General features: G+C 35.6%; 1 protein-coding gene across 12 annotated transcripts in view; it reads right to left on the bottom strand.

Annotated features, from left to right (window-relative positions):
• Positions 1 to 3,866: 3,866 nt before the first annotated feature.
• The window catches only part of MIER1 (MIER1 transcriptional regulator), a 69,385-nt gene continuing 51,921 nt past the window's right edge, over positions 3,867 to 21,330 (bottom strand). For all 12 annotated transcript variants that reach the window (XM_065911246.1, XM_065911260.1, XM_065911240.1 and 9 more), the window contains 5 exons: positions 20,354 to 20,435; positions 19,095 to 19,189; positions 14,600 to 14,727; positions 9,361 to 9,500; positions 3,867 to 6,910 (listed from right to left, as the gene is read on the bottom strand). In XM_065911246.1, the coding sequence (XP_065767318.1) occupies positions 6,582 to 6,910; positions 9,361 to 9,500; positions 14,600 to 14,727; positions 19,095 to 19,189; positions 20,354 to 20,435 (774 nt within the window). In that variant the 3' untranslated portion in view covers positions 3,867 to 6,581. The remainder of the gene's footprint in view (positions 6,911 to 9,360; positions 9,501 to 14,599; positions 14,728 to 19,094; positions 19,190 to 20,353; positions 20,436 to 21,330) is intronic.

Here is a 21,330-nt window from a genome sequence, read left to right on the forward strand (position 1 = left end):
TTCATAATTTTAACTAGAAACTTTTTGAGGAAATAAGTTTCAAAATTCTTGCAGTCAGAGCTAAAACAAAGTCCTAAGGCAAGTGGTAGTGTCTTTACCAGCAATGGTATTAACTGATGGGAGTGTCTAAATGAAAATGTACCTTCACAAATGAAGAAAGGTGGGGGGGGGGGGTTAATATTTCATGTACAATTTAGGATTTATCCCCAAAGGTACAGGGAAATCAAGTGGGAAAATCTCCTGAGTCTAATCAGTTGGGCCTGGCCCTTTTAAAAGCACATAGGAAAAGTGGTTATTGTAAGTAACTGGAAAAGCAGCTTAACGTGCCCAGTGAGCAAATATTTGAGTTATCTGTAAGGCAAGAGGCACTGTGGTTGGATTTGTGTATACGGTGAAGAAAATAGACATGGACCTCTTTCATGAGACTTATGATCAGGAGGGGATAACCCTACAAAATCAAAATGGCACCTGTGGCAAGCGCTCCATAGAAGACTTGTTTTTAATACCACCATAATCCCAGCACTTAGAAATAACTATTATGTTTGGCGTATGACCTTCATTGATTTTCCTAACCAAATATTTACATGAAACATATCCCTTTAACAAAACCGGGAAGACCCTGCTCTTTTCACTTAAAGGTGTGACGGAGGATTGTGGCAGGCAAGACAGCTAAGGGAGCCGTTTGGCCATTTTAGGTTCAGTATTATTACTAGCATTAGCCACTTATGAAATTTGTGGACACAGCCCAATTGTCTTTAGAGTGTGTTTTTAAAATGCAGATGCCTGCCTACTAAACAGTGGAGGCAGATGCAAACAGCAACGCAGTGAGGAGGCCACAAGGCAAAGCAGTTAACGAAGCAGGTAATTCAGGGTGTTTGAAAACTCAGATCCACCAGCCAACCAGATAAACTCCCACTGTCTACAACTGTGTTCAGAGGGGATTAACGGAGTATCCATGCTCAGGATGACTGGCACCTCTTTAGCTTGTAGCTGGAACTGGTTTCTCACGTTCACTCAGCTAAAGCATCCTAGTGACAGGAGTAGACTAAGGGCAGGTTCTCTCCCTAAACCTAGATTTCCTGGTTAGCAATTTGGAGAAGTGGCTCTGATGCCATTCTCTACTTGATCTCTTTCGGTTCTGAAAGAAACTACCCCAATTCAGGGTCCAGATCTCTTTTTATCTTAAAGACCTTAAGCTTTTTATACACTTAATTCAATTGGTCTTTCAGAAAAAAGGAGGAAGACCATTTAAAACTTACTGAACTCTATAAACACACTTTCTAGTTGGTGTGCAGAAAGACATGTTCAGCCAACTCTACAGTCAACCATAAGTGTTAGTGATAATAGCAAAAAGTGGAATTTTAATCAGGCCAAATGTGCATTAGCCTTCACCTCTCTCAAACTTCAGATCAAGTCTCCTCACCTTATAGTAGTGCTCCCTGGAAAGTGAATAATGGGGGGTGAGTCCTGAATAAGCCACAAGCTGTTATAGTCAGCCCTGCAGGAAATGGTAAAAACAAAAGCCTTCTATGGGACTCACACATTTATGTTGCTTGTTGTTGCTCAGTAGCTGTCATGTTCAGCTCCTTGTGACCCCATGGACTGCAGTGTATCAGGCTCCCCAGGCCTTCACTGTCTCCCAGAATTTGCTCAAATTCATGTTCATTGAGTCAGTGATGCTATCCAACCATCTCGTCCTCTGCTGCCCTTCTCCTTACCGTCAATCTTTGCAGCATACAGGTCCTTTCTAGTGAGTTCGCTCTTCGCATCAGGTGGCCAAAGTATTGACAATTCAGTCTCAGCATCAGTCCTTCCAATGAATAGTCAGGGTTTCCCATTTTCCCATATCCTGAATAGTCAGGATTCCCATTTAGTACGGACTGGTTTGATCTCCTTGCAGTCCAAGGGAATCTCAAGAGTCTTCTCCAGCACCACAATTTGAAGGCATCAATTCTTTGGCGCTTAGCCTTCTTTATGAACCAACTTTCACATCCATACATGACTACTGGAAAAATCAGCTTTGACCATATGGACCTTTGTCAGCAAAGTGACATTTCTGCTTTTTAATACACTGCCTAGGTTTGTCATAGCTTTTCTTCCAAGGAGCAAGTGTTTCTAAATTTCATGGCTGCAGTCACCATCTGCAGTGATTTTGTGGCCCAAGAAAAGAAAATCTATCACCGTTTCCCACTTTCCCCCTTTTTATTTGCTATGAAGTGATGGGACTAGATGCCGTGATCTTAGTTTTCTGAATGCTGAGTTTTAAGCCAGCTTTCTCACTCTCTTCATTCACCCTCATCAAGAGGCTGTTCAGTTCCTCTTATAGTTGCTTAATTTCTAACAAATACAGTAAGTTCAAGGAAGACCTTACTAGCTAGAATTATGGGCCAACAGTGGTTAGCTCTTTATTGCCCTGAGCTCATGTCTACTCTGTTCTGGTGCCCTCCTTGGGCTCAGCATACACTCACACTGCTGTACGTACCTAATGCCTTGGGAAGAACATGCTACATCTCTGACGCCATAAGCTAAGCACAGTAGCTGGCACAAGTACAGGCCCCAACGTTTGCTGAATATTGCATATGGAAGCATGATGAGAACTTGTCATCACTGACTTCTAAATGTGAAGAAGGTTTTACCATCAATTTGGACAAAGGAGAATTAGAAGTTCAACCCCAGTTTATATGGCAATTCCTCAATGTTCTTCACGGAATAAGTAGACTTTAAATGCACATTCAAGTTCACTTCTTGGAACAAGCAAAATGACACTTTGACTACAGGTGACCTTTGTACAACAGTGGCTGGGGTGCTGACCCTCCACCCAGTTGAAACTGTGTGTGTAATTTACGGTCTGCCCTCTGTATAGTATTCCTCTTGTCATCCAATGTCTCATTACCCACAGATTCAACCAAGCATGGTCATGTGGTATTTATTACTGAAGAAAATCTGCATGTAAATGGACCCATGCAGTTCAAATCTGTGTAGTTCAAGGGTCAACTGTATATTATATATTCTAAAAAAGTCACAGGACCTAGTATAAAAACGAGATAAAAAATAATCATGTTTGGTAAAGAAAAAACACAGATGTCAGATGTCAAAGATGCCAGCACAATACTAAGGGTAAAAAAGAAATAAGGTTATGGATAATTGGTATTAGAAGACAGAGATTAGTGCAAATATTTAAATACATAAAGTCAGTCCATAACATGGGGCAGATAAGATTTTGCAAGGGATAAACCTGATTACTAAACAGCAGAGTTGATTTTATGATAAAAAGTTTAAATAATCAGTAAGCATAATGATACAGGAAGGTCATTTTTAGGGAGAGATTTATATGGTTTTCCTCACTGGTACTTTGCATAAATATGGATTATAGTTAGAAAAACCTTTATTTCTGATTTGGTATTTAGCCATGGTTACATTTGATATTTAGCAGAGCTGGTTACACACCCCAAGGGTCATCAGCACACTTCTTGCCTGGAAAATTCTTCAGCCCCCACTTTTCAAAATGCCCACTCAATTTTCTGTTGAGAGTAAAGTGAAATTTTTTTTGCAAAACTGTTATGTGATATAAATTGCACTGTAAAAGAAGGAAACAAAATGTTTTTAAGTAGTTCAGAGAAAGAGAAATGGGTGAATAGAGGTCCACAGACCTAAGGATCTCTCTGGAGGACAAAAAAACATCTGTCCATTTACCCATGAGGTAAAAGGGGTCAGGAGCCACTGAAACACCATTTCACACCCTTGTCTAGGAGCTGAAAGAACAAACTATACATTCACGTTGTAAACTGCATCATTCAAACTTAAAATCTATAATTAACACCTACTCAATCTACTAAAAATCATTCACAAAACATTATGTAGGCAAATATGTTTAAAAAAATATTTTAATAAGCATATTCAGAATGGCAGACAGGGAACAGGGGAAGGGAATTATTTTACAGTGCAAAATTATTATGCATAAATTTAAAAACATTAATCCATAATTTTAAATGCCTATTTAAATATTATTTCAAATACATTTTAAAGCTCAACAGATTTGTTTTGTTGAACTGAGTTGCAAATTTTGAACTCTATTTGAAAACACGTCATAGAACAGAATACCATTCCAAATGAAGATAGTGCTTTGCTGGGGGTAGGTATGGGGTGAGGGAGACTAAGTAACTATTACTGAAGGCTTCTTTTCCCAATGCAGTTTGTCAAGAGTTATGAAATGTACTAAATCTTAAGCAAATTAAATTCATGATATTACTAAAATTTTTTAAAGTAGTGCAATGACTTATCAAGTTATAGTGGCTGCATTATAAAGAACAATGTACTGTGTCAAATACCTGTATAAACATAAAATACAATTAAATATTTCTCTATGAAAAGCTGAGCATTATGTATTATAATAGTGGAATGTTTTTCATTAGGCAGACTTTAAAAAGATTAAGAAAAGTAAAATTTCCTAACATGTATACAACATGTGCCGTATTTGCAAACATGCCTGAGAATTTATTTAAAATGTTCCTGTAACATCAGTTTGCAAGAACTTCACAAACCTGCTAACAAAATGCATCTTTTAAAAAAAGGTGAAAATGGCATCTCTAATATTGCAACAACTTAAAAAAAGTACATCATCACTATTTCTATAGACCATCTTTGAAAAAGAGCTAGGATACTTTGGATTCATATAATAAAGTTTGATTTAGAAAATGGATTGTGACCATCTGCTAAAGCTGCCATTCTGGATAAATTAATGTTCTAGGTAAAACAAAAACAACAAAAAGCTCACGCTTCTCACCACATTCACCCAAAACTTTGATTTACTTGGATCTATACGTAATAACAGTGAATCTACATCATGTAAAGTCAAGTGTTGTAAAGTGGCTTTTAACACTGTTTGGGGGAAAAAAGTTGTTCACATTGGTGAGGGAAGCAGTCTGAACATAGGTTAATAGTAATACTTCATGGAGAATAAGGCCTAAACCATAATTTCTCAGTGCAAACCTCTACTCAATTGCATTAGACAGTTGAGCCATTAAAAACAAGACCACAGAAGATATATTCTAAAAAGACATTGGCTCTTTGATGGCTGAAAATGAACTGCTAGAAGTATCTGGGGATATGTCTGTGTGATAAGAGTAGTTAATAATCTTTTATAAAAGTTTGGATATAGGTTGGTCTATCAGCTGTATAAAACTACATTTTTTTAAAATAAGAATTTTGCACTAAAAATAAAATGGCACTCTTGCAAGGTGATGCAAAATCAGTCCAGTTCAGTCACTCAAGTCGTGTCCAACTCTTTGTGAATGGATGATCCTATTTCTAATCACACAGAACAATGGTTACTGAATAGCTTATTTTCACTTTGGAAATGCACTATCAAATATGAAAAGCTGGATTGTAATTGGAAATCTAATTATCTGGTGATCTATTATCACCAGATAAGTTTTAAGTTTATCACTTTTTCCTCATAAAATCAGTATCGTTGCCTGCCAACTCCTTGTGTGTGCCAGTATCTAAGTATCACTTGACCTTTTCCCCTGTTTAATGCAAAAATGGGAAATTTTATAAAGCATATAAAAATAACTGAATGGGATTCTGGTCAGCATGATACATTTAAGCACTTGAAGTCAACATTAAACTTCTGTTTTGCTTCAAAAATAATTTTGAAAATTATAACAAAGGCAAAACAAACTATGTGATCTAAGTATCATGCTTAATTTCAGTTCTCAAACTATTTGTCCTTAAGTAAAAACTTGAAAAAACAAATGTTCACAATCCTTTATGAATGCTTTTACCACCTGGATAAGAAACATGACTCAGTTACTACACAAACACTTAAAAATTCATTAGAAAAACCTTAGCAAAATAAAATGAAAGCTGACAGACTCAGAATATCAATTCCTCTCATAAAAGTTTACCAACTGTACAAGTTAAGAAAATTATACAAGCTTTTGTGTTAAGAAAGGACAGCTCAGTCAAGACATATGTACTGTAAAAATCTTTCAAAGGCTACAAAGAATCTGGAAAAATACAGAATGTATTTCTTAAGTCCAGATAAGAATATGGAAAGACATCATTGATGTCAACAATTTTACATATACAAACCTGACTTGGTTTATTTTTAAACTTCTATATATAAAAAAAATCATGCTAGCATAACTTTCAGGATTCATAGGGTTTCCTTAATAATGATACTCAATTTGTATGGAGAGAAAACTGTTTTAAAAGACATTTTAAGAAACTCTGAAAAATTGGTGTTAACCAGAAATTTGAACTTCTTTTTTTCTTCTCTGCCATCAAACTAAGCAAAAGTACCTTGTAGTGAAATTTTAGGATTAATACATCAAATGAGAAGGTACAGATGTATCTGTAGTTCATTCAAATTTATTAAACTATTTGTTATTTCCTTAAAAGGGCCTTTACAATTTTAAAGCAAAAAATCTGCAAAAGGCAGAATTATGAAATCTTATTTACTCAAGTTAGGACTCAATTCAAATTTTAACCAACTGCTTCAAGGAAATCAACTTTTTAAGGTAACCCATCAACCCTGAAAATTTTAGTCACACCAGAATTTACTCCAAAGAAAGTAAAGTTTAGTCATCTGTGTTCTCAAGTTCTTCAAATTTTCCATGTGAGATTGTGTCTTGGAAAAACTCAGAACCACCTGGACTTTCTTTTCCATTGCTGTTTACCCTTCGCCTTTTGGCAGGTCTCTCACTTTTTTCATCAAAATCATTTTCATTTCTTGCAGTCATATGGGCGACTTTTGGGTCAGTGGTTAGGTTATCTGTTTCATAACCATTGGTATCCATATCTGTGTGGAGTGGTTTCTTACTTCCACCTGTTGGTCCATTAACATGTAATCCTTCAACTTTCACTTCTTCTTTGTTTAATGTTTCACCTGGTCCATTAGATGACACCCCTTGGTTGGAAGAGACATGAAAGAAACTGCTAATATTATAAAGCTAAATTCATAAATTATTATAAAAGTGCTATAAACAGCTATATAACTTTTTATCAAGGAAGTGAGGTATCAAATATGTGAGTGTGTGTGTATATATATATATATAGTTTGAATTCTGGCTCTATTTACTTTAGTAGCTGTGTGACCTTAGGCAAATTATTTATACTTTCTTGTACCTCAGTCTGATCACACATATACAATGAGGATAACAAATTTATAGGGTTGCTGTGAAGATTAAGCTAATGAATGTAAACAATTAAGACCAGGATTTGGTATGTATTAATAGCATGCTGGTATTACATGGCAACAAATAAGCAATGGATCCAACAGCAGTCTAAATAAGCTGAGTTAAAGCAAAGATATTCATAAATTATTCAGGTCTAGCAGTTTGTAACTTTCTAAAACAATGAAAAAATTATATTCTTTCTATAGAAGCTTGAGTTTTCTAACTGCCTTACAAAAGCCAAGATGACATGACTTTTTCATTCTTAACATTAATCTGTCATAACGTTAAATTAATGCCTGCACTATACAAGGATACACTTGAAAATGCTAAAGGCAAACACAAATTCCTTCCTAATAGACTGAGAAAAGAAATTGCATAATTAATAATGTAACAAAAAGTCATGTTACAGTTGACTGCAAAATGGAAGACAAATTTTGTGCATGCTTAATGTAAAATACAGAATGTGCTACTGGAGAAAATGAAAATTTAATTACCTGAAAAATATTCACTATAAAGAATGAGCCTCAAATACACATTTTGGTGAAAGAAAGTATTCTATTTTCTCAACTCAGAAATGCACTCAAACCATAATTGCTTATGGGATTACACACCATATGATATAAAAGGAGTGATTTTTCCATAGTAAGCACAAGAAGCTAGGTTAAACGATCATTAGGTCAAAAATCACTATTAGATTTCAAGACACTAATTAAAGCCCCTTACGAAAAAAGACAATTGGGTTGGAAAGGTCTTCCTTTCCTTGAAAAGCCTGGAAATCTTAATTGTATTGCATGTGAATCACTTCTGGGCGGGGTAATGTGTTAAGTCATTCATGAACCACTCTTCCTAGGCTAACTGCATGTTATCATCAAATGGTTAAAAAGATTCAACCAACTGCCTATCAAAACACTTAAAAAAAAAAAATTCCAGAAAGTTCCAAAAGGCAAAAACTTGAATTTACTTTGTGCTGGCAAATACTTAAATAGTGTTTACATTTTATTAGGTATTCCATATACTCTAGAGATTATTCCTTAAGTATTTTGATAGGCATTTGGTTGAATCTGCAGATGTGGAACCTGCAGATACAGAGGGTTGACTGTACTACCAACCGTCTGCCTACCTGACTTTCCACCCTAGTCCCAAGGTCAATCTCAGCTGCTTATTCAACTTTAGGATAGTTGTGACTGGTGTTAGAAATCATGTCAGTGAACCTGAATGTTCTTGAATCAGGAAATGGCTGCTGAGCCCTAATATTTGTTTGGCTTGTTCTTAGAGGGGAAGTAATGAGGGAATGGAAAGGGATCATTAAGTGAAAAAGTATATTCACCACAGTATATTAAATGCCAGTGTGAGAGCAAAGATCAGAAGAAAGGTCAAATTGTTCAATGTTCCTCTTCTAGTTTTTGAGGGGGGGAAGGAATTAGCTCTCCACTGGCCCTCCCCTAAAACTGTTACATCAGAATGCAGGTGGGCAGAGCTTATCTCTAATTTACCAGTTTCCTATTAAAGAGGATCAGAGAAGATTTATTACTTTCTGCTCAGAGATGGTCTTCCTTAAGACTATTTTAATTAAAGTAGAAATCTAGAAAATTCTCTGACCAGGCCTTACTGATCCTCAGTCCACTGTATATTTTAAACCAGAACCTATCTTAATCTCAAATATGTGTTTCTTTTTCATGGGCATAAAAATGAATGTCTCTGTATAATATTAATGCACAGGCTGACACATCTGTTTTATCTTTTCTTACCTTTCTAGGTTATTATGCTATCAAGGAGAAAAAATATTTAAAAGGTGCCCTTGTTATCTGCTTTTTTCCATTTATATGCTTAAAGTGGTTTCCTGCTAGACTGTTATAAGTACTCAAAGTATTTCATATCTGTGTACTTCTGATGTGAAATGGCTGGAGTTCTGGTCTAAGACTTAACAAATAAGAATACTTACATCTAGACATTCCAACCTGATAAGAAAATAGATGCTATTTTCTTAAAAGAAATGGTCATTGTTGATGGTACATATTCTCTGTGTTAGTATATATGCACCCTGATATTATGTTTCATCTGGAATTTATGACTTTAGGTCTGCTTTGGGGGTTGAACAGACATGGAAACCGAATTTCCCAGGCTATTGAAGGAAAAGTGCCCATCATTATGAAGAAATACAAGTGTTTCTCTGCTTGCTTACCGTTCTGATTACTACTGCTTATAGTGCCATCTTCCTTCTCAGACTGGCTATTGCTACTGTTTGAGGCAGTTGGGGGAGGAGATGGTGCTCGACTGGAAGCAGCACTCTCACTTTCGTCTAGAAGACGATCCATGTAATCCCTTAAAATTGAGGGAAACAATAATTATTTTCTTATACTAAAAACAGCTGAAAATTAAAACTGACTGAGGTTAAATTTATAAGGCTTTATTAGCAAGTATACCCTAATTTTCTCTTACATTAATCCCAGTGCTAACATTTAAATCGAAAGCTCCTTTTGGTTAAATGTCTGTAGGAAAACGTGTGAGGGCTTTACACCAGTAAATGTTACGGACCAACAGGCAGTTTTAAAACTTTAGAAATTGTAAGCAAGTGATCAGAGTGGCCCAACTAAAATCAGAAAGGCTGTAAATGAAGAGGGATGATGTCAATCACAAGGAGTACAAAAGAATTTCTGAACACAGATTGAACTGTAAAGCTGACAAAGATTATTTTATGACTATGGCAATATCTGAAAGACAAACTAGGACCTAATAATGAAATACCTTCCTGAAGCTTCCTGTTACTTTCTCTATCACCCTTCTGTTAGAGCTGAGCTATAATAAGCTCGCAAAGTTCCTGGGCTTATCTGCTAGCTTCGTCTGCCTGCATATCATCAGAGGTTGAGTTCACGCCTTCCCTAAGTCATTTTTGAGCTCAATGGCATGGGATTACATTTGTGGTAAGCGACATTGGGTTGAGGTTAGATCTGAACTAAGTACCTATCTCTCTCAGGTTTAGTGTCTTTAGTTATAAAATGCATGTAATCATACATGACCTATGTACTGGGCTGTTGTACAGGATATGAGTAGCAAAGTGTTTTATGAACTATGAAGTGCTACTGAGTCACTAGAATAAAGGTCAGCAAACTAAGGCCTGTGGGCTGGCAATCTATTTCTGTGGATGATATGTTACTGAACACAGTCATATCCATTCATTTACATAGTGTTTATGACAACTCTTACACACCAACAGCAGACCTAAGTAGTTTCAAAAGAACTTAACATATGCAAAGCCTAAAATATTTACTCTCCAGCTCTTTACAGGAAAAGTCTGATGTCACCTGTAATGAATAATCCCGTGAAGGCAGGGAGTTCAGTCTGCTTTCTTTACCTCTGCATCATTGGTGCCTAAGTTTGCACAGTGTAGAGAAGTACAATAAAAACCTTAATACATTATTTATTTTTAAATTCCCTCAGAACAAGAATAATAAAAATATCAAGACAAATCTTTCAGAATTTTGTGAGCAGGGTAAGTAGGAATGTGGACAAGAAAGAAACCATGGAAGGGCTTGGAACTTTACTGAAAGTCTGTGGTTAACAGTCTGCAACTAATTAACATTTTAGGCTTTATCTTCCTCATCTATAAATGGAGGGAATTAAATTTGATGGTCTTTTAAGATCTCTTTGGCTTTATGTCATTCATCATTACAGAACAATTAGGTAACAAATCTGAAGCACATAGAAACAGAATGAACATGATGAATGCAATGCCAAAGGGACTTCAGAAGTTAAAACTAACAGAAACAGATAATGCACTAGGAAGAATTGCTGGAAATAAATCTGGTATAGTGGGAATGGGTAATGGAAGATATTAAAAGCCACTCAAAGGAAACTAGAACTGACGAGATACCAAAATTATTTTAAATCTCTGAATATAACAATGACATCGCTAAAGACTTATTACTACTGTTTCTTAAAGGTTAATGCCATCCAGAATGCTTAAGGAAAGAGGAGGTAAGTAGACCACCCAGGGGGTTGGAGAAGCATTCAAATAGTTAGAATTATGCCAAGTTATTTTTTACTTAAAAAAAAAATTATAATTATTTGCAAGGCTGTTACAGCAAAATCTTCAATTTGCATATGGCTACCCATTCTTTTAGGTAGTGAATGGAGAGACTGCAGTAGGATTTATCAAAGGTCATGTATAGGCAGCAAAGTGGCAAATGTGCTTCATTTTGGTAAACAAAATAACTATGTAACAGAAAAATAAGCAAAGAACTTTCAGGAAAATCTGTTCTTAACTATACATTCTGACTAAAGAGGAAGATTGAAAAATTCAGTCAAATTTTTGTCTAAAGGCACTAACTTAATGTTTTTGTCTAAAGGCATTTAAATTTTGTGTGGTCACTTAAAGTGCAACTATTAATGGAAAGAGAAGGTCTTGGAAGCAAACTACAAAAATATTTCTATGCTAGAGAAAACCACAATTTCTCCCCATCTGCAATATACAGTCTAGTCATGGCTTCTCATAGGAGACTTAACACAGCTAAAAGGGATCAGGAGGAGTAAAAAAAAAAAAAAGTTTTCAGTTAAAGAAAGAAAAAAAAAAACTTTACAAAAGACCTAGAGGGAATATAGTTGAAGACTACAAAACAGTGTTCTTGTCTAGCAGGAAAACATTTCTTCACTTCATACCGTAACACCAGGGGACACACTGTTAACTCTTAAAGCCTGAGAAAAGAGAAGATATGGGATTACTTTTAACTATGACTACCGATATGCAGAGTACATCATGAGAAAAGGTGGGCTGGAAGAAGCACAAGCTGGAATCAAGATTGCTGGGAGAAATATCAATAACCTCAGATATGGAGATGACACCACCCTTATGGCAGAAAGTGAAGAGGAATTAAAAAGCCTCTTGAAGAAAGTGAAGGAGCAGAGTGAAAAAGTTGGCTTAAAGCTCAACATTCAGAAAACTAAGATCATGGCATCTGGTCCCATCACTTCATGGGAAATAGATGGGGAAACAGTGGAAGCAGTGTCAGATTTTATTTTTCTGGGCTCCAAAATCACTGCAGATGGTGATTGCAGCCATGAAATTAAAAGACACTAACTCCTTGGAAGGAAAGATATGACCAACCTAGATAGCATATTAAAAAGCAGAGACAAAAAAAAAAAAAGGCAGAGACACTACTTTGTCAACAAAGGTCCGTCTAGTCAAGGCTATGGTTTTGCCAGTGGTCATGTATGGATGTGAGAGTTGGACTGTGAAGAAAGCTGAGCACCGAAGAATTGATGCTTTTGAACTGTGGTGTTGGAGAAGACTCTTGAGAATTCCTTGGAATGTAAGGAGATCCAAGCAGTCCATCCTAAAGGAGATCAGTCCTGGGTGTTCATTGGAAGGACTGATGGTGAAGCTGAAACTCCAATACTTTGGCCACCTCATGCAAAGAGTTGACTCATTGGAAAAGACCCTGATGCTGGGAGGGATTGAGGGCAGGAGGAGAAGGGTACGACAGAGGATGAGATGACTGGATGGCATCACCGACTCGACGGGCATGAGTTTGAGTAAACTCTGGGAGTTGGGTGATGGACAGGGAGGCCTGGTGTGCTGCGATTCATGGGGTCACAAAGAGTCAGACATGGCTGAGTGACTGAATTGAACTCCATCTACAGAATTCTTAAACCTTAAGAAGAATCAAGGTGACAGATATAAGTAGCTTCAAAAGGTTTTTCAGAAGCTATGGAGAGATTATTAGAAAAACTAAAATGTTTAGTGGCACATCCCTACCTAACCTGTTGAGCCTGATGTCACAGAGGACCAATTAAGCCAGCCCACAACACTTCCCTTGGTGATGCTTTCTGAAAGAGAAATCTGAATGAACCATGGGTCTGACCCAGCATGGCATTTCTTATATTTTTATTGCTGATGACGACAGACTGCCTGCAGTTTGTGTGTGAACTTTATTTCTGAAATGGGTGAAAAGATGAAAGATGTTACTATTGCTTTTCCCTATAGCTTGAGAAATATTTTAAGATATACTCTGAAGACTGGATAGCTGTATGTAGTTCTACCTTATTATGTCTCAATGCTACCAATAAATAAAAATTTAACTATAAATTGATAATAATAAGCAATTATATAAAAACTGGAATACTGTTATATATAAAATTCTACTCATTATGGCCTTTGAACAAAAAGGAATGGGGCAGAGTTCAATGTCTCATTATTTCCAAGGACAATTATACCCATTTATTCCCTTTCAGATAAGTTTGCTTTGGATTTTAGAGTGTTTGAATACTCCAGATAGGGAAGTGACCAGAAGAAACACCTGTAATGAATATGACCAAGAAACAGTCCAGTAGAGTAGTTTGAAAAGCACAAGAGTATGCAAATAAGCACATCTTTCAAAGGCAATTATTTGGCTAGGCTTAAGAATTTTACTGGTGCAGGCTGACCAAATGAAGTCACAACTCTGCATTATTTTTATTCCATAAACATAATACAGGGAATAACAAAGGCAAGTATGGTAAAGTGAATTTCACTGTAAAGTTCATCAGTATTTTAGAGCAATACATGAAATAAAGGGTTCAATACTCTATTACTAAGTACTTAACAGTAACACATTACTAGTGAGATTGGGGATAATGTATCATTCAGTAGCTAGACTAAAAGAAGCTAACAGAATTTGGTGTATGGGGACTGGATTAGACATATGAGGTACTTTGCTTAAAAAATGGATATAGTAACTAACTATACTCCCTCTATCAGTAGGAGTTAGCTAAAGTTGTTGGGATTGGCAGATTATTTATTAAATATTATTTCTTTTAGAGGAAAAGGCTTCAGAATATTTAGAAAAAGGGAACTTATCATGTACATGTTCATTTCTCTATAAAATATTTTGTAACAAAAAAGAAAATGCAATTTGACCTGATTTATTACATTTCCATGTTTTTTCCTTTGACAGCATCTATATCCAGATTTTATTTTTGGTTCCCAAGATCTAAAATAGATTGGGCAAGGAAAAATATTACTTTCCCTTCTTCTTTAAAGGACTATTGGGCATATGGCCCTATAAGTTTTAGAAAAGACAGTCTCTCCTATTCTTATTGCTCTCTCGGTGTTATTAAATCAAAACTGCATGTGCTTATACTGAGTGGAATAGAATTTAACAAAAACATGCTTTCACAGCTCTTCTGATCCATCTCCTCTCAGGAATACTACTGAAAACATATATTCTTAACATCTACTTTGATAAATATGCTGTCTCAAATAACATGAACTGTAGTTTACAATGTTTTATAAGACACTGAAAGTCTAAATACCCCATGAGGATGTCAATAAATGGATAAACTGAAGTTAGTCCTTTTAAAGAAAGAAGAGTCTAAAAATCACAATTCTCTCAAGAAAAATTTAGAAAAGCTTAGCGAAAATGACTCAAAAGAAAAAATGAACTCACGTTACACCAGGATGAAGATTATACTTCTTTTTTCCAAATCGTGTTTGCTGAGCAAAGAAATCATAACGTTCAGATTTTTTCCACATGTAATAGAATGCTACACATTCACCAACTGATCTTGTTCGAACCTATAAGAAACAAATACTTCTTTTTAAGAATTATTTCCTCCTTAAAGGAGTTATTTCATGAAAAAATCTTAAGTTTGAAAGTAAATTTAGCTGACCTTTAAGTAATAAATAATACCAGTTATAAAATATAATACAGTACCAGCTGTGTTAAAAATTACTCTAAGCTCCCACTCAGAGAAATAATACACTGGCAACAGGACTTCAGATACTAAACATCATGCTTTTAAAGAGACTATCATATTCATTTACTATAAAAATAAATACTCCTTTATCAAAAATGTCTGGCAGTGGCATCTGAATTAAAATTAATGTTATAAGAAATCTGCAAATACTTTTACTCACAGAACACCAAGAAAGACTGAATTTAAATGCCCTTATTTAAAGGATTCTCTTACTAATCCCAACACTGATCCAGACTCAGCTACTTACATTGTAGAAAGGCTAAAAATATTCCAGTGAGTTAAAAGCTATTATAAAAATGCTAATATTTATTTCAAATGGATATATCTTTCCCTTTCTCCTTTGCCTTTAGATTCTCTTCTTTTCTCAGCTATTTGTTAAGGCTTTATTTTTTGGGCTCCAAAATCACTGCAGATGGTGACTGCAGCCATGAAATTAAAAGACGCTTGCTCCTTGGAAGAAAAGCTAGGACAAACCTAGACAGCATGTTAAAAAGCAGAGACATTACTTTGCCAACAAAGGTCCACCTAGTCAAACCTCTGGTTTTTCTAGTAGTCATGTATGGATGTATAGTCCAACTATAAAGAAAGCTAAGTGCCAAAGAATTGATGCTTTTGAACTGTGGTGTTGAAGAAGACTCTTGAGAGTCCCCTGGGCTGCAAGGAGATCAAACCAGCAATCCTAAAGGAAATCAGTCCTGAAAACTCATTGGAAGGACTGATTCTGAAGCTGAAACTCCAATACTTTGGCCACGTGATGTGAAGAACTGACTCATTTGAAAAGACCCTGATGCTGGGAAAGATTGAAAGCAGGAGAAGGAGGGGACAACAGAAGATGAGACGGTTGGATGACATCATCAGCTTGATGGACATGAGTTTGAGTAAGCTCTGGGAATTGGTGATGGACAGGGAAGCCTGGCGTCCTGCAGTCCACGGGGTTGCAGAGTCGGACATGACTGAGCGGCTGAACTGAATATTTGTTTACAAAATCACTCCAGTGGTTTACTGTGCTATACTTGTTTGGGAACTGAATGGCTCCTCTCGCACTATATTAAGTATATGCGATTGGCAGATGATGTTGACAAAATTCCCTTTTTTGCTACTTTGCTTGTAGAGCTGATAGGGTTACTGCATAGAAAATACTGGGAGTTTAAAAGGAAAAGTGTATCTGAATGAGTGTTTGAGATGCAAGATGATATGATTTAACTCATAAGTTTCTGATCCTGAAGTTGGGTATCTTCTGTGGGACTGACTGGACCCTAGGTCAACTTTATGACATCCTTATTTTATTAGGTGGCACCTATTCTTCTTTCTGCCCCTCTGATCACACTTCATGACTCTGGCCCATGTCGCTTTAAGACAAAGCTATCAGTGTTTTAAAAACAAAAACCCCAATCACCTTCTCAAGCTGTTTTTTGCTTCCTTTTTAGAATCTTATTCTAGAAGACAACTGTCAAGTCAACTGTACTTTACTGAAAGCAAAAATTGAAAAGACATTTTGTGGCATGCAAAAGTATTATGAAAAATCCTCAATTAAGTAAGTCTGCATAATACAACCTATGATTAAGATCCAAATTTCAATTCTAGGTGTAAAAACAAAGAATATTTTCAATGGACTATTCCCCTCCCTCTTAAGAATTGTCCTCGCTATGGTTCACTGGAACAAACCTGTGAATTAGGTATAGGTCAGATGACTTTTTTAACACTGAAATATCACCATCCCAAATATTCTTCGTAAGTTAAGAAATCAAGGTCTTATTTCAATATTATGTTAAGACGTTTTTTGGCTAATAGTTTTTTTGTTTTGTTTTGTTTTCATTTATTTATATTAGTTGGAGGCTAACTACAATCTTGTAGTGGTTTTTGTCATACATAGACATGAATCAGCCATGGATTTACATGTATTCCCCATCCCGATCCACCCTCCCACCTCCCTCTCTACCCGATCCCTCTGGGTCTTCCCAGTGTACCAGGCCCGAGCACTTGTCTCATGCATCCAACCTGGGCTGGTATGTTTCACCATAGATAATATACATGTTTCGATGCTGTTCTCTCAAAACATCCCACCATCACCTTCTCCCACAGAGTCCAAAAGTCTGTTATGTACATCTGTGTCTCTCTTTCTGTTTTGCATATAGGGTTATCGTTACCATCTTTCTAAATCCCATATATATGTTAGTATGCTGTAATGGTCTTTATCTTTCTGGCTTACTTCACTCTGTATAATGGACTCCAGCTTCATCCATCTCATTAGAACTGATTCAAATGAATTCTTTTTAATGGCTGAGTAATATTCCATGGTGTATATGTACCACAGCTTCCTTATCCATTCGTCTGCTGATGGGCATCTAGTTTGCTTCCATGTCCTGGCTATTATAAACAGTGCTGCGATGAACACTGGGGTGCACGTGTCTCTTTCAGATCTGGATTCCTCGGTGCGTATGCCCAGAAGTGGTATTGCTGGGTCATATGGCAGTTCTATTTCCAGTTTTTTAAGAAATCTCCACTGTTCTCCATAGTGGCTGTACTAGTTTGCATTCCCACCAACAGTGTAAGAGGGTTCCCTTTTCTCCACACCCTCTCCAGCATTGATTGCTTGTAGACTTTTGGATAGCAGCCATCCTGACTGGCATGTAATGGTACCTCATTGTGGTTTTGATTTGCATTTCTCTGATAATGAGTGATGTTGAGCATCTTTTCATGTGTTTGTTTGGCTAATAGCTTTAAGTCACCTACTAAGTTCTTATTCCTTAAAAAGAATTTCGGGGCAGGGGGGGTTGTGACTCCTTTGAGTTACATCAGCTTATTATCCCAGGGGTCCCCCTCCATAGCATGCTTGGGTCAGTATTGTTTGAATTTAAGCAGGAATGCTAGAAAACTTTTTCAGAATCTTGGCCCTTTCAACCATGAGTTCATTTGCTTTTCTTTAAATCAGAAACATATATAGCTAGTCATTGGCATAATACAGTCCTTTCACAGAGAAGTCACTATATTGGAGATTATCAGATGACTTGGTTACAACATTAACACGGTTTGGCTACATCTTTTTTTTAATCAATGCTAAGACTCAAAATTTCTGTCTTATTAGTTATATCTGATGTCAAATAACACAATTAACAAAATTATCAACAATACACTAAAGAACACCAAAATTGAGAAAAATCAACTCAGAATTTGTAAGCAACTATTTTATTTATGGAACATAAAATGGATACTGTTAAACGTGTTGAAACAAATCAAGTGAAAACCATCCAATCACATCCAGAGATATAAAAGAGGATGTGAGGACAGACTATTTACAGAGCTTCAGACTCAAGCCCATAAAGCCCAGATACTTGTAACATCACCCTAGGTAAGCCATCACACATCTGATATACCATCTTTAAGGGCACATGTAAAGCCAAGTTCCTTGTCATTTATATTAGCTAAAAATGTGACATTTATAAGCCTAGACATTACTTAATTTGCCATATTTAAATTTGAGATTTTAATTTTGCCTGTCCTAATTTTCCTTAGGAACACAATTTTTTATTCTTTACAATTGTGCAGTTCTATTAAAAATCTTACCTGATTTCAGTTTAAGAGAATGAAGCCTAAATAAATTTGTAAGTAATTATGAAATTTGGGGAGATATAAGTTAACACTGTATAGTTGATATTCATATGGCATGATAAATTATGCTAAACTATAAAATTATATAATGCATAATAAAGCTGACTTTTAGAGGAATTTTTCTGGAAAATCAAATCTTATTTAAAAGCAAATTAAATATTAGGTATCTGATTTTAGAACACTCAGGACTTAAGCAAACTTAAAAAAATTTTAATTGTAAATATTTTCATGGTAAAAATGCTTTAAAGTTTCCAAGTTTAAAGAAAAATCTGTTAACCAGTTTGTGGAAAATAGTTTTAAGTAATTACATTGTACTCACACATCCCATCCAGAAGCTGATAAACATAGTTTTAAGCAGACAGTTCTTAAAAGTTTCCAATAAATACCACACACTGAGAACAGTCACTTTGCAAATATATGTCAGGAAGTATAGGCATGCTTTTATAATTCCCTAAATACTAGCATATTAAATATTCACTACAGAACTTTTAACATTAGAAAATAGAGTAGATTTCACATGACCGAGGTTAACTAAATTTATTTTTATAAAAAGAGACAACATATATCATTACTTACTTTATTAGCCTGAATCAAATGAAAGTCCTTTCCATAGGCCTTCAACCCTTGTTCAAAATTTCTGCACTCTTCCTCCGTCCAAACAGATAATTCCTCTGACAAAATTGGGGGGTGAGGGGTGGGAAAGAGGGGGAAGGAAACTGTTAAGCAATATTCTCCCAAATGCTGCACATAACAAAACTGTAAATAAAAATATAACTTTTGGTAACAACGGAAGTATTTTACTCCTGAGTTCTACTATTGATGGCTTCAAAAGATAAAGTAACAAAACATCCTTATTTAATAAAATTTTGGATGATTTAGTCCCCAACTCTTCAACCTCAACTTAGGCCATTTCCTCCCTATTCTTTATGATCCAACTAAACCAGTCACCTTTCAATTCCTTAAACTCATTATTTTCTTTCTCTTTGTGCATGCTATTCCCTTTGTCTAGAGGTTATTTCATGCCTCTTATCTCATCCCCCCTTTCACCTAGCTAATTCGTTTATAGCCCAGTAAAAATATCATTTTGTTCTAGAAGCTTTCTTTTACCGCCTCATTCTTTCCCCGAACTAGGTAAAGTCCCACTGCAGTAAGTTTGAACTGCACCCTCGAATTCTCCTTGGAAGAACTCAGAACTATTTTTCAGCTTTCCTACCTAGTCTCCAAACACCGAGAGTTCAGGGGCCTTGTTTATAGTTAAAGCCTCACAATTTAGTAGGCCCTTACATTTTTGTTGAATGAATGCTCTTTCACTGGTTACACAATGATATATAACAGTACACTTAGTGAAGTGGGGTGGGAGCCAGTTTAAGAGTGAGAAAAGAATTCTAGCTATGGCTTCATTATTTACGAATCATGCTTCCCTCAGCAAAGAGACCTCAGTTCTCATCAATTTTACAGTGAAGGTAACATCTGTCACTTTACTCAGTTCACAGGACCATTACCAAGATCAAGTAAGAAAATATTTATAAATGCCTTGAAACTGAAAGGCATTATGTATTTTTATTTAAATGGTCTTATTTTCTCATAAAGGAAAGGACAATATTAACCCCATTCCCCATAATGCCTTGTGTAATACTTATGTTATACAAGTTATTTAACAAGTTATGACAAACTATTATCCAACAAATATTTACTAAATTCAGAAAGATTAGTATTAATAAATTTAGGATATACCTAGTTAAAAATTTTTAAACTTTTAAAATTTCAAAAAATTTAATAGTTTAAGTTTTACACTTCTGCAATATCATAAAAACAAAGTTAATATTTATGCTTACCTCTAGCTGCTTTTACATTAAATCTTAATCTTCTCAATGCTTCTTCTGTATCAAAACTGCATTTAACTAATTCATACAATGCCTAGAAAAATAAAAGGCTTCAATATGTAACCTGGAACAATTCAAGGTGACAATTTTTTAACTGAGAAAAGGCTTTTCTAGAATCCAGTGTCTCCATCCTTTCTGGAGGACAAATAATTCCAGGGAGTGCAACATAAAAAACACTAAAGAAAAACAAACATAATTCATTCCTGATAATTAACTGCCTCTAAATATGTAGAAAATACTGGATAAGCAAACCTCTAGCAGTGGCATGGTTTTCTAGGAATTTAGAAATAAAAGGAAATCATCTTATAATAATCACAAGTCCTTTTTTTTTTTAATGTTTCTATTCAAAGATAATTTTAAACAATCAGAAAAGAAAAGCATTGGTAAAAAAAGTAAAGTATATAATGCTGTTATTAGGTTCATGGTAGGCACTGTTCTACTAGGTAAAGAATTACATTATCCCAGATGAGTATTCCCAGCTTAATGATATATCCACAGATTCTCTGGGATATTCAACGGAAGTTCAAAAAGCCTAATAAAAACATACATACAGGCAAAATATCAAAATTTCTACTGAGGCTAAAATACCAATGAGTGTTGTCAATACTACGTATATTATGCAGATTACAACCTCAGACTCCCTGCTGATGACATTACAGAGCTTCCTCTACTTAAAAGCGGTCCCAAAAAACCCATCCTAAGTTGAAAATATGTCAAGCTGAAAATGCACTTTATACACCTCACCTACTGAACATCGTCACTTCGCTGAGCCTACCTTAAATGTGCTTAAAACACATACTTGGCTTACAGCTGGGCAAAATCATCCAACACAAAGCCTGTATTATAATAAAGTGTTGACTATCTCACCTAATTTACTGTACTATAATACTGTACTGAATACTGTACTGAAAGTGAAAAAGAATGGTTGT

This window comes from Muntiacus reevesi, chromosome 1 (assembly GCF_963930625.1).
Source record: "Muntiacus reevesi chromosome 1, mMunRee1.1, whole genome shotgun sequence".
Taxonomy (NCBI): domain Eukaryota; kingdom Metazoa; phylum Chordata; class Mammalia; order Artiodactyla; family Cervidae; genus Muntiacus; species Muntiacus reevesi.